Source organism: Clinocottus analis, unplaced genomic scaffold, assembly GCF_023055335.1.
Source record: "Clinocottus analis isolate CAN_PGR_092001 unplaced genomic scaffold, fCliAna1.0.p SCAF_16, whole genome shotgun sequence".
Taxonomy (NCBI): domain Eukaryota; kingdom Metazoa; phylum Chordata; class Actinopteri; order Perciformes; family Cottidae; genus Clinocottus; species Clinocottus analis.
The window spans coordinates 11,889,189-11,905,076 of NW_027175887.1; the positions used below are offsets into that span (position 1 = coordinate 11,889,189).

Below are 15,888 nucleotides of genomic sequence, written 5' to 3' on the forward strand. Positions count from 1 at the left end.
CTTCCCAGAACTCTGCATTTCACAGTAAACCAGGTCCTGATGTATTTTCAAGTGGTAAAGGTCTTTTATTAATTAAGTGCCATGTGCTCTTTGAAGATGAAGATGTTGAAAATTATTTTTAGAGCACTTTGTCATTGTCTGGAAAGGAAAACTCTTTTTTTTTTTTTTTTACCATAAGTGGTGTCTGAGCATCGTCAAACCCTTCTGATGCTGTTTGAATGCAGCTCTATCTCCATGGCGATGAGATATTTACCCTGTTTCTCCTCCTCCTCACTCTCATCATCATCATCCTCCCACTCTCTGTTGAGCGTTGCTGACCAGCCTCTCAGTATTTCCTGTTTTTGGAGGAGGAGCCATATAGAGCGAGCTTGTTGGCTGGGCGCCTCAATGGGCCTGACCTGGCACTGATAGAAGGACAGAGTGAGAAGGAAAGAAAGAAAGAAAGAAGGAGAGAGTGAGCATGGCAGAGGTCCAGTACTGTGGGCTGCAGTGACTCATGGCTTACGGTAAAAGCTGCTGCTTCTCTCCGCCCCTCTCTGGCAGGCTTGCCATGCTCTGCTTTTGCTCTCTGTGTGTCTTTGAACCGACTGATTACATGAGGACGGAGACACAACAGACAGGAGAAGCTTCCAGACTGAAAGACAGCTGGAAGTCCAGTGGGAGGTATTTGTGTTTGTATACCTCTACAGACACAACATGCTGAACCGGTGCACAGAAAGGTTTTGCACATGAGCGTGGCACCCTTAACGATCAGTTTAGTTTCCTTGCTTTGCAATATTATTTACAACACACACACACACACACACACACACACACACACACACACACACACACACACACACACACACACAGTGCTTCAGGTAAAACCACCTCCACTACCGTCCCTACAGCCTTGTCTACTGATACAACTATTGTCTCCCTCCCTGTTTAATTTCTTGCAGACAGCAAACAGTAAGAGCACACTAGCTGCATTCATTCACTCCCCTCTTCGACATCCGCTGACTCCACCTCTCCTCAAGCCGGCTTTCATTACCCGGTCACATGTCGACTCTCTTGAAAAGTCAGGCTGATCAACGTGGTCTGTTTGTCCACATATACAGTATGTGCACATAAACATTCTCATCCTCTGCAGTCTCTGCTATCCTGCACTGCTTGACGCTGATGGGATTACTCTGATGTAAAGGCCAGCAGCAGCAGCAACAATAATGAACTCCTGGCCTTCTCTGACTTCATTTGACTGTTAACTAATCTAATTAGCGTGTAGTCATATAATGCATTGGCTATATCATGAACAACTTATAGCTACTCCCTTTTGCATTTGTCTAACACTCCTTAGTTAAAGCCCATAAAGTAAAGGTTGAGGTTTTATGTACCAGTGGGCATTGTACTCGCTCAGCACAACAGAGGCCCACGTCAACAAATGGCATCTTAATGTAAACAGGCTAGTGAAGACACAGCGCAGCTAATGTGCTGATGATAGCTCGTCGAGTGAACAGGGAGCGTGTGTGCATACCAGACTTGATGCGCTCTCTAAGTCTGCTGATGATGCTGTAAAAGAGCCTTGGGAATCCCCACAAAGACGACTGGGACGTCTTGTGATGTGATTAAACATCAGTTTTCTGTTAACCACAAATGCTCAGCGCTCACTCTTTCTCTTTTCTGCCTCGCTCACTCGCTCTGTTCCCCGGCCCCTCTCGCTCTCTCTGCTTGTTGTTCTCCGATGCACATGTTCATAACCTCCTCCGCTATACCGAGACCGCAGCTCACACATACCCCCTTTGGCCCCAGGGCAGCCAGGATTAGTCAGGCTGCACATGCTATAATATGTAAGTCTGTCAATCTACCCATTATTATAGCCTTCTCGCGGTGTTGCTTTTTGCTTGGCTAACAATCCATATCCTAGGGGCCTTTCACGTAGGAGGCGTGAGAGACCAAGCTATTTTAAGACTGGCATGCTGGAGAAAGCCCTTGACCTGGTTTATCCTTTAGAGGGGGAGAAAGAGGATACTCCCAGGCAAACATGCCCACCAGATGTCTTAGATGTGTACTTTTTAAAATGCATGCTTTGCCCCTCTGTTAGTGTTTTCTCTTGAGATAATAGCGTTGCATTAACAGGCACAATGAAAGCACCCATACAAAACTAAATTTATCGCACATATTTCTGGACAGTCCCTCTCATTAAGCAGCTGTTGTTTCTTCAAGGATGAACGCATTACAACAAACTATCTGTGCCTCTTCAGCATATTCCTAAAAGTAGCAGTAACAAAAGGCTGCCAAGTGTTATGTATATGCTGAGTCCACAAGAACTGACCTGGTTTGGTCTATAGTTGATAGCAGCTATTTTGCTTTGGCATTACGTGAGATGCACAACACAAACATCAGCCAGTTCAGTAGAGAAGTACAAGACTCCACATTATTTTCCCTCTGATGCAAACTTTGTAACTCATATATCTTGACAAAGAAAAGCATCAAATGAGCCGATAAGAAAGAACCAGTGAAGGTTTAGCTTAATAAAATAATTCAAGCAAATATGACGAATCGATTATCAATTCTTATAGCTGCCAATTAAATGTCCATCAGTTAAATAATCAATCATTAAACACAGAGATGGTACATCTCTCTCTCTCTCTCTCTCTCTCTCTCTCTCTCTCTCTCTCTCTCTCTCTCTCTCTCTCTCTCTCTCTCTCTCTCTCTGTCTCTCTCTCTCTCTCTTTGCCTCGCTCCCTCTGCCCCTCGGGACTTCATTAAGCCAGGATCAGTCCAGCTGAGGCCCACACAGTCCTCCTAGATGACTTCCTCCTTCCATCGCTCAACATCCATCTTTGTATTCCTCATGATCCCTTTTTGCCCGTCTCTTGTATCCCCACACACACACAGCCACACACCTTACTTCACTTACACGTACATGAGTGTCTACTTGTCAAATAAAAAAAGTTTGAAGGCTGAAGGAAGGCCTGAAGAGAAGGATTTCCTGTTGATCTGAGCATTCAGGAAGTGTGTTTTTCTGTTTGCCTGTGTGCATGCATCCACACAGGAGATGCAGTGTGTACACTCTGTGTATGTTAACGCACAAAGGGAGCAAGCGGTCATGCAGTTGCATGGCACGACCTCACCGCATGTTAGGTCCTCACAGTGGAGAGGCACAGGGGGCTGAACCTCCGCCATAAAGGGATTCTGTTCTCTACAAAACATTGACTTATTGTGTTGTTACGTGGGCGCTGCAATCATTTGTAAACAATACCAGCCTTGATCCAGGAGACTGCTGAGCTTCTTTTTTCTTTTCTTTTTTTTGTGGGGCTCCTAATCACAGTTATCCTCCTCCCTGTATGCCTTCTTTTAAGCATGTCTTTCAGATCCATTTGAGCTTGCTCATTTCATGTCCTTTCCCTGTGCCCAGAAAGCCCCCACCTCCCTTTCAAAGATTGGTGCTGCTGCTTGTAATCACAGCAATCCCGGCTCGCGGTCACAAAACAGACATTTGTCATCATGTGTGATCTGACAAAATGCCTGCTCATACATACACACGTGCATGTGTGAGAAAATTGTCATTCCAGCACCAGAGGGGGTGCAGAAGGCACCCTTTTGTGGGGTTTCTCTTTGCCTGCCATTGCTATTCAAGAGGCTTTCCATTGTTGGCGGCAGTGCTAATTGCAGATGGAGTGGTCCTGGCTAAATATTTAGTGACAGTTTTGAAGGGTTGAAAGATGTGAGGGGAGGGTTGGAAGAGTCTCCCTCTTGTTTTGTTTTTACCTCATGCCTTGTGAGTGCATAATGAAAGTCTCCAGGCTTTAGCGTTCAGCTGTTAACCAAGCCCACACACACATAAACACGCTCGCACATACTAATACTGCCCCCCCGCCCCCCCAAAAAATCTCTCCATCCCTTCCCCCAACCAGTGTTCTTTCAGTGCTTTTCCAGAGAGGGAGAATATCCTCCGTCAGGATAGGAATAGAGCATGATATAAATAAAGCCAGAGGGAGGCAATAGATAGAAGAGGAGAGACCCAGGCGAAGCAGTGTTGGTGGGAGGGACAGAGTACATGAGGGGTGAGGAAGGAAGGAAGGGAGGGAGGGAGGGAGGGGAGTGGGGGAGGGAGTGGGGTTGGTGGTGGGGGTTGTCTCATGCCGCGCAAGAGCTGTGCAACTTCTTGGCAGCATTTCAAAAATGAGCCTCAGAGGCTTGGCGAGCAGAGCAGACATATTGAAACAAGGATGGTCGCTACGTCGCACAAAACCTAGCTCTTTACAGGATGGTTGGGAGGCATCTCTCCACAGGTATTTGTTTACTGCTCTTTCATTATCTTCATTTCTCTTCAGCCTCCCAGTTTTTTCTCTTCTGCTCTTCTCGCATCTGTTGTGTTGTTTTGCTGGCTTGTAATTTACACTCTCAGCGGATGAGCACACAGCTGCCTCGACAGTGCATTGCAGGCATGCAGTGTTGAGTTTTTTTGCTTAGTTTTTATTATTGTGACTGAGACATGCATGCTTTTAAAGCTGCAGTAGTGGAGATTCAGGCGGTAGCTCAGAGCTTTTTTGGCTGTGGTTCAGGACTGAGAAAATGGCGGTCCTGCACTTCTCAGTAGAGAGACGCTACAGAACGACAGCGCTGTGTGTGTGTGTGTGTGTTAGAAACACAGTGCCCTCTTTTTTCCCCTTTCTCTCTCACTACCTCCTATCTCTCCTTTAGTTGCAAGCATTGAAGTACGCTTGAAAACAGAGGGTGGTACATAGATGTTGTCACTTCCCTCATGTGCAAACTTCGCAGGCATGTGAAGGCAAATGTAAACAACAAGCCCCTGCAGCACAAGGGACAGCGGAAATGTGGCAATGAGGTGGCAGCGGGTTGATCAGTACAGCAATTATCATCTGCAACTGTACCAACACAATCCATATGCACCATGGAACTCCAGGGAGCTCACTCGACTCACTCCGTGGGGATCTAAGGGAAATCAGCCAGAGCATTATTTTGGTTTGTCAGAGCAGTTGTACAGGCAGATGGAGGCTGACGTGTTGGTGAGGACACAGGCTGCCTGGGGCTGGTGCAGACTATTTGTGCTTCATGTGCGTCGTGTCAAGGAGAGGTCATAACTACAATAGAGGGTCAGAAGTTAAGGAGAATTCGGCTGCATTCTTCTTGGAGTGACCTGTTATGAAAGGATGCTACCTAGCTGTTAGGGCTTATTTTTTCATATGTGACAAACACATTTATTATCTGAAGACTTTGATTAAAGATTGAAGATTTTGTGGTAGAATCTCCACTTTATTCATATTTAACCATACTTTCTTAATACAGCCCCTGAATGTGGTCATTTTTATTGTTTTAATTGGTGGTGCATGCACCCACAGAGAAATCTAAAGGTCCTCTTTTTGATGAAGTATTTTTAAAAAAAAAATCTAAATCACTGAAGAAGCAACACAATATTTGCTCATCTTATCTTATATCACAGAGTGCATACATGTTGTATTTATTTGCTAATTAAAGCTACCTCAGTTATGATATGAATCATTCTCTGTGTTTTGAATTTCCAGTGCAGTTGGTATTTATTTTCATTAATGAAGCATCTTGTGAAGTCTGTGTATGCATAAGTAGACATCTTATATGTTGCCATGGTATTTCAACCTTACTGAGCATATGTGGGTGTGATGACGTCCATAACTTATACCTCTCTTCTCTCATCCTCTTGGTCATGCTCATGTTCTATTCTTTTGCTTTCCTCCCCTGCAGAACTGCCCCCACAGAGTGGCCAGGGAGCACAGTATGATAATCCCCTCTGGGGACAGCTGCCAGCCAACAGGAGTGCCACAAGTGCTGCATCTTCCACCAATCTTAGTGGCTGGGATCAACTAATCATTGACCACAAAAACCCAGAGGCTTGGTCTTCTACTACCCTCAGCCAGAGCAAGGCCCCTCCAGGAGGATGCCCTTTGGACACTGACCCTGGTCGCCTGGCCAGCAGCAGCAGCAGCAGCAGCAGCAGCAGCAGTAGTAGTACTAGTAGTAGTTGTAGTACAGTGAGTATGGCCACAGGGGCCAATAGCCAGACAGGCCACTTCTCTGCCAACCACCTTAGCAGCAAGGTCAACAGTGGGCCCAGCCCTGCCAATCATACTGGAACCAGCATGCTCTCCAGCCAGGTTGCAGCCAATCGCAGCTGGGGCTCTGGGCCTGGACCCTCCCATTGCCCCCCTCAGTCCTTAGCGGGAAATGAAGGGAAGAATGACAGCCCAGCGGGGGGAGGAGGCAGCAGGGGGTGGGGGTCCTCTTCATCACCCTCCACCACCAACTTTAACTTGAACCTAAACCCTAATGCCAATCCGTCTGCCTGGCCTATGTTGGGACATGATGGTGGTGGCACAGGGGGAGGCAGCTCAGGAGGAGCCAACACCAGTTCACCTCCTCAACCTACAACCAACCTCTGTAATCCGCCTGGTCCCCTACCAGCCCAGACCAGCAGCTGTACCGGAATCAACACTAACAGCAACTCCACGGGGATTGGCAGCGCCTGGGGTAGCATAATAACCTCTGACACTTCAGAGCCACACCCCTCCCCGTCCACGAATGTGTCTTTCAGTTCAGAACCTCAGAACCTTAAAACTGATGGACCAAATCACACTAATAAGCAGGAACCCCCCAGCCCCATCCGCAACTTGCCTGGCTGGGGTAGTGCACCTGTAGGCTTGGGTTCCATGGGCCAGACACCCCCAGGGGGCCAACAGGTCAATGGAGAGGATAATAGCTCCGTATGGGGTAACGGCGGCGACTCAAAGGCACCTTCATCTAAGGAGGCACCTGGATGGGACTCTGGCTGGGGCTGTGGAGGAGGTGGAGCAGGAAACTCTGGAGGCTGGGGTGACCAGTCTGGTGGAAACTGGGGGAAGCAGCGCACTGAGGACGCCCCAGGAGGCTGGGCTGCCCCGAGCTCTCCTGCCCAGGACCCACAAGTTAGTCCTTGGAACAAAGCAGTGAGCACAGCTGCTGCAAGTGAAGGGAGTAGTGACAGCATGGAAGGACTTCCCCAGCACAGAGACTCCTCATCCAGAGATAATCCAGCCCCTCCGGTGCCTGCCCAGGATGTGGACCCCAGGGTGTTGTGTAACACTGGCTGGGGACAGACCCCTGTTCGCCAGCACACATCCTGGGACATGAAAAATTCTAAACGCAAGAATGAAGCAACCTCTGATTCATGGGGCTCTGGACCAACCACTCCAAATGACGCTCAGGGGCCCTCCAACACTAACATGGGCCCCTCTCATAGGACTGATCCTGGGAGCAAAAATGATGTGCCTGGTTCTCAGGGAGCTTCAGGTTGGGGTGGAGGCATAGCTGCAAACAACCAACCTAACTCTGGTTGGGGAGAGCCACCCAACAACATTAAGCCCCCAGGTGGCCCTGGTGGCTGGGGCAATCCACCCACAGGAGCCCCCACGTCCAGTATACCTAAGAATGGGGGTCAATCCTGGGCAGAAGAGAAGTCAAGTGGGTGGGATGATTCTCGCAACAAGACAACATCCCAGGGTTGGGGAGAGCAACCCAAAGCATCCCACAACTGGGGAAATAGTGGAGGAAGCAATAATGCAGGGGACTGGAGAGAACCAGAGGAGAACAAAAAGGGTCCCGCCAACCCAGGTTGGGAGGGAGAAGCAGGGGGCTGGAAGGAAAACCCACGAGGTTGGGGAGCATCTTCTTCAGGACCTGGAATACCTGCAGCTGGAGGAAATGGGGGCTGGGGAGAGACAGTTTGCCAGCGTCCCAGTGGCCCTCCCCAAAGTTGGGGGGCTAAGCCTCAGGATGGACCCAGTGGTGGTGCTGGTGGTGGTAATAGTAGTAATAGTGCGGGAGGGAACATGGGCTCTTGGGCAGGATCAGGCTCAGTGAAGCAGGGTGGAAGCTGGCCTGGCAGTAAAAAGGAGTCCTCAGTTGATACCTCAGGCTGGGAAGAGCCCTCCCCACCTTCAATCAGACGCAAGATGGAAATAGATGACGGAACCTCCGCTTGGGGCGACCCTGTTACCTATAGCAAGTCAGTCAACCTGTGGGACAGAAACAATCCAGGAAAGTCCCAGCCTAAAGTTACCACTGGAGGCAATAACCCCCCAGGCTCCAACAACAACCATTCCCACTCTCATAATCACCCCTATCAAGGGCCACCTGCACCTTTACAGAACCACTCCCAAAACTCCCAAAACCCAGGGCCCACCAGTGGGCCGATGGATCCTGTTGTCCAACACCAGGCTGGGCCGTCTCACAACAGAAGTCCCTTAATAACTCAAGGTAAGACATTGTAGTACTATTTTTGCAATGTGTAATAGTGCCACATTGCTCACCACACGCTATTAAGCTAAGTCTTTTCAAATGATTTCACTAATGGAAAACAGATAAATTAGATTCTCAACTTTCAAATTTTAAAAGGGATTTGATCTCACATAATTTAGCATTCATCTTTTCCTTTTCACCGTTCAAAGTAAAGGTGTCAAACATGAAAGCTGGTTGTGCAGTTAGCACGTAGTACAGCTGAGCACCAATCTCTTGATCCACTTAAAGGTAAAATCTTGACCTAGTTTGTCCTCTTTGGATTTCCATCTCATCAACTATCCAAATGAGTCAAGAAGGGCTCTCTGTCCCTCCATGAGGCTCATTTCACAACAACAGACACTTCTGTGCGGGTAACCCTGGAAACCTCTCATGGGTACCCAAAGGAAGCACAAGAATGCTGTTTACAAAGTTCCTCGTGAAAATAGAGATTCACCACAAACTGTTTGAGAAGGATCGGAAGTGTGTGATTATATGGGAGCTACCATCTGTCACTTGATTGAGGGAGGAGGTGGAGCAAGGCCCTGTCAGAGATGAGAAGGAGCTGACGCCCCCTGCTGGTCCTCACTTGACCCTGCATGAGGTCCCCAGATTGCAATCATTTGCTTCCCAATAAAACTTGATAGCTGACCCTTTTTTGGAGAAACAAGGGCTGTTGAGTCTATAGTAGGTTAACGACAAAGAAGGATGACTCCACAATACTTTTTCTAACGAACTGACTGTGGGGACATTGATTTTCACTGTGTTCGTCCCAGTACGCCGTGTTTCGCGAGGTCTAGCACTTCGGCCAGTCATGTGAGAAGGTTGGATGTTAATTATAATTGTGGAGAAGCCTTTCGGACTTGACCTCTCCCTGGAGAGAGAAAGAGAGAAAGAAAGAGAGAGAGCTAAGCTGAGCATGGCACTGCCAGAGGCCCAGAGACGGTGCTGTGTCTCTCATGCCAAGAGGAAACGGGCTGCGCCAAATCTTAAATGGGTATCTTCTCCCTCTGTTAACCGTCCTGCGAAGCCAAGCCCAGGGTTCTGACTTCCTGCACGAGTGGCACTTCACACTCTAAAACAGAAGGATAAACAGTTTGACGGTGTTAAGGCTCAGTCAGAGTTAACGATGCCAACTGAAGCAAGCGCAAAGTACTTGACCCACATACTTTGCCATTTTATTTATTTATTTTTGACAAATGCCATTGTAGCACTTGTAAATTCAACAAACCAGTAACAGAGCAAAATAAACTTTGATTGTTAAGTGCCATGTGAAAATGCAGATACATTTTTAACATTTATTTATCTGTGCTTCTGAAAACCTAAAAAAATGTAGACGGCGAGCATTTGGAAATGAATAACCCAATTTGTCTCTCTGACAAGACAAAATGCCTGAGGTTGTATTAACTTGTGATTGTACCAAAAGCACTTTTTTATTTTATATTTATTTATTTATTTATTTATTTATTTATTTATTGTTAAATGTACTTGAAAGTATTTATATTGACAAGCCCTTGTCCTTGTGTGTCCTCAAGGTTGGGGAGAGATATCAAGCTCCCACACAAAACCAGAGAGCTCTTGGGGGGAAACGGTACCCGCTCCGGTTAGCCTTGACAATGGGACGTCTTCCTGGAACAAACCTAGCGGGAGCTGTGGGGGCTGGGCAGACAGCAACCCGGACAGCTACGGCAGGGGCAACCTGACGATGACATCTGCATCTTGCAAACCTGGTAAATAGCTTAACCCTGTATGGTTTTACTAATTAGTCTTTACCAAATCTGTGAACTTTTAAGGAATAACACCATCACACGCTCCACTGCTGAATAGACGTGTAGCTCTCCTCTGATAAGTGAAGTCACTCAAGGACATCACTATGGTACATTCAAAATCAACACTGCCCCCTCGTGGCCAGTTCAGATTAATTTTATACAGCAATGTGCAATGTAACTTTCAGTAATAATTGACAACATCATAACGTTATCACATTAGGCATGTGTCAAAGTGTGTTTCCTTAATGGTGCTTGGTTTACATCCTCTCTTGACGTGTGTTTCCCAGCTCCCAAACCTATGCAAGATGGATGGGGAGGTGGAGGTGAAGAGATGAACTTGTCGGGCGGTCAGTGGGACGCTGAGGAAGGAGACATGTGGAACAGCGTTGCCTCCCAGGAGAGCAATTCCTCCTGTAACTCTTGGGGCAATGCATCTAAAAAGGGCCCACAGAAAGTATGAAGCAGGATGCAGAATAGTCCTTGAGACAACCAATTCTATTTAATTTGAGTAAATATGATTGACACTGTGTAATGCTGATTTTCTGTCATCAGCTCTCCCAAGGAAAGGTCCAGGGGAAGCAAGAAGAAGCCTGGATCATGAATCGTCTCATCAAACAGCTGACAGACATGGGTTTCCCTGTAAGTTGAAGTGACGATTAACTATTACACTGCTCTCGAACAAGTCTCAGGACAAACACTGTGATTATTTCATGAATGTATTTATTTTTTACTTTCAATTAGCAATGGTTTGTTTCTATATTTCTAATGCTTTCTTGTTTATTTTCCAGAGGGATCCAGCAGAGGAGGCTCTGAAGAGCAACAACATGAGCCTGGACCAGGCCATGAGTGCCCTGCTGGAGAAGAAGACAGAGCTGGACAAGCGGGGCATGGGGATGGCCGGCCACGACTACAACAACGGGCTCATCAACAAGCCCATGAGCTGCCCTCGGCCTCCGCTTCTTTCCAAAGACCTCTCGGCAGACCCACGCTTGCCCTTCATGGATAAGGTAATTCACACAATTTTGATGATTTAGTCTATTTTTTTTTAATTACCATTTAGTTGTCTGGTTCGGAGGGGCATATTCTTGGTGCACAGGAAATGCAAAAATCAGAACAGATCAACAATGTTTTTCTCATCCCCAAGTTGTTTTAGGTGTCGTGTGTTTTGCTACTAACCGCATTGCACGATATTTCCATGCATTGTCTTTTTCAAACCCATGAATGTAGACAATCGATTTCAAGCTCACTGTGGTGGGATAGAAAAAAAGGATACGGCGTTTGACTGAAGTTGACGTTGTCTGTCCAGCAGATGCAGAGTGGAATGTTTGGCGGTAGTGGAGCAGCACAAGCTCGGGCCATGCAGCAGCAGCATCAGCAGCATCAGCAGCATCAGCAGCAGCCGCCTCCTCAGCCGCCAGTGCCGCCTCTCAGTTCCTCTCAGCCACGTGCTCAAGTGCCTCAGTTTCTGTCCCCTCAGGTAGAGGCACATATACACACACACACACACACACAAATGTAGCACACATGGCCTCGTTTCTCACTTATTATATAAATATAAACTAACCATTTCAATGTATGCCTTGATGAATATTTAATATTTAGATTATAGTAAAAAAAAACATCTCCACTATAAGTTTCTCATTTATTATTTAGCAGTTTAGACCTCTTCAAACTTGAACTAAGAGCCTACTACTACTAATAGATATGGGACTTCATGTCCGCATAGACAGTGTATGCGCCAAACACAAACTCTGTTTTACATTTTAATTGAGATACAAACCTTTTGTTTTATTGTGTTGATACTTTCAGGTTCAAGCACAGCTCTTACAGTTTGCAGCAAAAAACATTGGCCTGAATCCTGCACTTTTAACCTCACCAATAAACCCTCAACATATGACCCTTTTGAATCAACTTTACCAGCTGCAACTGGTGAGTCGCTTTAGCCTCGTCTGCTCTTAGGTTTATTAGATACATTAGAAACCATGGTCTGCATTAGAATGCAAATAGCTACAAAGACCACATGCATTATGAGCATTTTTAGTTGGACTATAACTGTTACTCTTATTTTTTGGTGCTATTGAGTTAGAACTGGATATATAGACGCAGTGACATCTTTTGACATTGCACCCATGCTTCCTCCTGTCACACAGGCATACCAGCGTTTACAAATTCAGCAGCAGATGTTGCAGGCGCAGCGCAACGTTTCTGGCCCCATTCGACAACAAGAGCAGCAAGTGAGTTTTCCTCTACACTTCCTGCTTTCTAATCCCTCACTATGATCACTGAAATGTTCTGACTTATAATGGATTTTCCATAAATAAAGCTGATTGTGATCTAAAAATAGCTTGGGACAATTTTAATTTCAGTTGTTGTAACACCTGCACATTATAGATCCTAACTATGTCTCTATTGCAATGTTGTCCCAGGTTGCACGTACAATCAATAACATGCAGCAGCAGATCCAACAGCACCAGCGTCAGCTGGCCCAGGCTCTGCTGATGAAGCAGCAGCAACAGCAGCCGCCCCCGTCCCACTCGGGCCTGCATTCTGGCGGGTCCAAATCCTCCTTGGATTTATTTCCAGGTCACTCCCAAGCTCCAGGCCTCCCTGACCTACAGACCAAAGAGCCGCAGTCATCTCCCAACGCCTACAGCCCCTACTCTCTCTGTGAGTGGCGTTTCTCTTTGAACGGCAAATGGATAATGCTGCGTTAAACCTTGTGTGCTTGTGTTTTAACAGCTGTCTGTCTCCTCAGCTGGACTGAATTCAAACATGAATGTAAACTGCATGGAGGTGGGAAGTCTGTCTATGAAGGAACCCCCTCAGCCTCAATCGCGCTTGTCGCAGTGGACGCATCCCAACTCCATCGAAAGCCTCTCTGGAAGCTCCTCTCCTCTGGAGCCCAGCATGGGCAAGCATGGTGAGAAAAGAAATGGCAACAATTAAAAATATATATATATATATATATATATATATATATATATATATATATATATATATATATATATATACATATATATATATATTAATAATAATAATCTGGGGAGAAAAAAATGTACGCTAGATAACAGCGAGAAACCAAAATGTTTTGATTCCATTTAAATGGACGAAAACATTTTGGATAAGTCTGCTGCTTTTTTTGAATATTTAATTATTTTATTTCCATTCCTCTCAGGCTCCAACCTGGGCCCGCCTGGGAAGCCCCCTCAGCTGGAGGACTCTTACAGCCCCTACAACTTGATGTCCAGCTCAGACTCTCCTACCAGCCCCCTGGTCCCCCAAGACAGCTGGGGGCAGGGCAAGAGCACCAGTGATAAGATGACCAATGGGACAAATATCAACTGGCCACCAGGTTAGGAACATTTGAAGAACTCTCTATTGATGGTTTGTCGTAGGGAGCCGGATGCTGATCACTCTTAACCAGTTTGTTTCCTATTGTTAACCACGTTGAAACAGTTCTGCTGTGTTCCTTTCTCTTACTGTGACCCTTCCATTGATTTCCTTTCATACTGGAGCATTTTTTTCCCACCACTATCATCACTTTTCCATGACTGAAATATGGGGTACAATAAGACAGGACTGCTATCACTCAATCTATAAACAAATAGATTACCCGTCCAGTTAAACTTCACCAATCCAAAGTTGATGTCTGGTTGCCCGCTGATTGGTAGCAGTTAGTACCGTCATTACATAGTCAATAGGTAACGGTGGGTATTTATGCTGGAGTTAAAAAAATAAATTTAAAAAAAGATCTGTAAACATCTTCATTTTTGTTTTTCAGAGTTCTGCCCCGGTGTGCCCTGGAAGGGCCTCCAGAATATTGACCCTGACACCGACCCTAATGCGACTCCCGGCAGCGTCCCCAGCGGGCCCACCATCAACACCAACATCCAAGATGTCAACCGCTACCTGCTGCGGGACCGGAGCGGAGGTGAGAGCATGGTTTCAAGCGAGGCCTGAGTGCTCGTCTTTGTAAGATACTCAGGAAGATGTTTTTGTGAATTGTGCTTTCATGGAGCAAGCCCCCATCGATTTAAAGCCCACTTAAAATTGTCTGACAGTATCATGCAGCTGCTGCCACCAGAGAGCCTGCTTCCTACTCTTCTGTTCTTCATTTTCCTACTTTTAACTGTTTTTATAATCATTGTCATTTGCCAGTCTTTTCTTCTTTTATAAGCTTACTGTCATCATCTGTCGTGCATTTTTCCTTTTATTCCATTTTCTCTTTCTGCTACTTTTTCCTTATTTGTTTGTGTTTGTCTATTTGTTTGTGTTGATTGCATCGGCTTAGGCTCCTCTCCCACTTCATCTCAGAACGAGGCTCTGCCTCCGTCCAGTGATTGGCCAGTCAGTGCCTACACTAGCTCGTTCAGTCTGTCGTCCCCGGAGTCGGACGATGCAGGTACATGGTTTATCCATAACCTTCTCCCCCACATTGCAGTGGCTGAATCACTGCACATCAACATTATCCTCTCCCTCCTACTACTGTATCAACCAGAGCCTCAACCACATCTCCCCGTCCATACATTCTTCTGATGAAATATGATTCTCCTGAGCTCTCCCTTAACTTTGCCTCTCATGCGGTGACCCCTCTGGTGTTATTGTATCCAGCGTAAATCCTTCCTCCTCGTGTGTGGCATGGGAAGTGCTCTCCTTTGCATAAAAATGAAAGAACTTTTAAATACTACCCTTTCGCTATGCAGGGCTCCCTCCTGTGGGAACAGCTGTCAACATTTCACTCTTGTCCATCCAGGTAAACTTTCAGAGATGAAATCTACTTGGTCTCAAGGCCCCATTTCTCACAGCCAGGGCTCTTTGTCCCATGAGCTGTGGAAGGTCCCACAGGGCCCCCGGAGCAGCAACGTGGCCCCTTCCCGACCTCCACCTGGCCTCACCAACCCCAAGCCGTCTTCAACCTGGGGGGGTAACTCCCTGGGTCTGGCCCAAGGCTGGAGCAGCTCTTACACCTCAGGTAGTTTGATAGTGCAAATATATATATATATATATATATATATATATATATATATATATATATATATATATATATATATCATAAAATAACTGAATAAAGTCAGACTGCATAGCTGAGATACAAACCATAAGACATTTCTCTCTGCTGTGAATTGTCTAAAGGTCAGATAAAGGAGTCATATTGTGTTACTGTGTATGGTTGTAAAGATTGCAATAGGAGTGTACTCAAAGCTCAAGCTACACTTTGATGTGGCACACAACCACAGGTAGAGGCAAGATTGACACAGACACAAGAAGATTGTGTTGTGGTTGAGCGGGTGTCAACTGACACTGGGTGGAAATTGACACCACCCATTTAGTAACTGATTTTGGTTCCACACAAGCTTGTTAAGCGTGTGTGTGTTTGTGTGTGTGTGTGTGTGTGTGTGTGTGTCTCTCTCTCTTATAAACAGCAGGTACCACGTGGAGTACAGACAGCTCTACCAGGACCAGCAGCTGGCTGGTTCTGAGGAACCTCACTCCACAGGTACCAGTTAACAATACAGCTGCTTCCTTTTTACCTCACAGAGAATGAACTGTATCCTTCCACTCATGGCCTCGCTCTCTCCGTGTGCTTGTTTGTGACCCAGATTGACGGCTCGACTCTGCGTACACTGTGCATGCAACACGGTCCCCTCATCACATTCCACCTCAACCTGACGCAGGGCAACGCTGTGGTGCGCTACAGCTCCAAGGATGAAGCTGCCAAGGCTCAGAAGTCCCTGCACATGTACATCTTTTCTTTGAAATGCTTCGACTATTTGGCTCAGTCGCCTTTTCAGAGCTTTGAATCATTGCTCACCTGTGTTTTTCCTCTCCC

At 46.4% G+C, this 15,888-nt stretch overlaps 1 protein-coding gene across 9 annotated transcripts in view; it reads left to right on the top strand.

Annotated features, from left to right (window-relative positions):
- Positions 1 to 15,888, top strand: part of tnrc6c1 (trinucleotide repeat containing adaptor 6C1) — a 39,771-nt gene that overhangs the window by 16,441 nt on the left and 7,442 nt on the right. For 3 of the 9 annotated variants that reach the window (XM_068578132.1, XM_068578133.1, XM_068578129.1), the window contains exons 5-20: positions 5,725 to 8,271; positions 9,825 to 10,019; positions 10,346 to 10,512; positions 10,611 to 10,697; positions 10,847 to 11,065; positions 11,365 to 11,535; positions 11,868 to 11,987; positions 12,209 to 12,292; positions 12,485 to 12,725; positions 12,814 to 12,978; positions 13,234 to 13,410; positions 13,840 to 13,989; positions 14,350 to 14,460; positions 14,812 to 15,030; positions 15,482 to 15,555; positions 15,659 to 15,798. In XM_068578132.1, the coding sequence (XP_068434233.1) occupies positions 5,725 to 8,271; positions 9,825 to 10,019; positions 10,346 to 10,512; positions 10,611 to 10,697; positions 10,847 to 11,065; positions 11,365 to 11,535; positions 11,868 to 11,987; positions 12,209 to 12,292; positions 12,485 to 12,725; positions 12,814 to 12,978; positions 13,234 to 13,410; positions 13,840 to 13,989; positions 14,350 to 14,460; positions 14,812 to 15,030; positions 15,482 to 15,555; positions 15,659 to 15,798 (4,867 nt within the window). Of the gene's footprint in view, positions 1 to 4,145; positions 4,275 to 5,724; positions 8,272 to 9,824; positions 10,020 to 10,345; positions 10,513 to 10,610; positions 10,698 to 10,846; positions 11,066 to 11,364; positions 11,536 to 11,867; positions 11,988 to 12,208; positions 12,293 to 12,484; positions 12,726 to 12,813; positions 12,979 to 13,233; positions 13,411 to 13,839; positions 13,990 to 14,349; positions 14,461 to 14,811; positions 15,031 to 15,481; positions 15,556 to 15,658; positions 15,799 to 15,888 lie in introns of those variants that run through there. The other 6 variants (XM_068578137.1, XM_068578131.1, XM_068578130.1 and 3 more) reach the window with 6 other exon arrangements.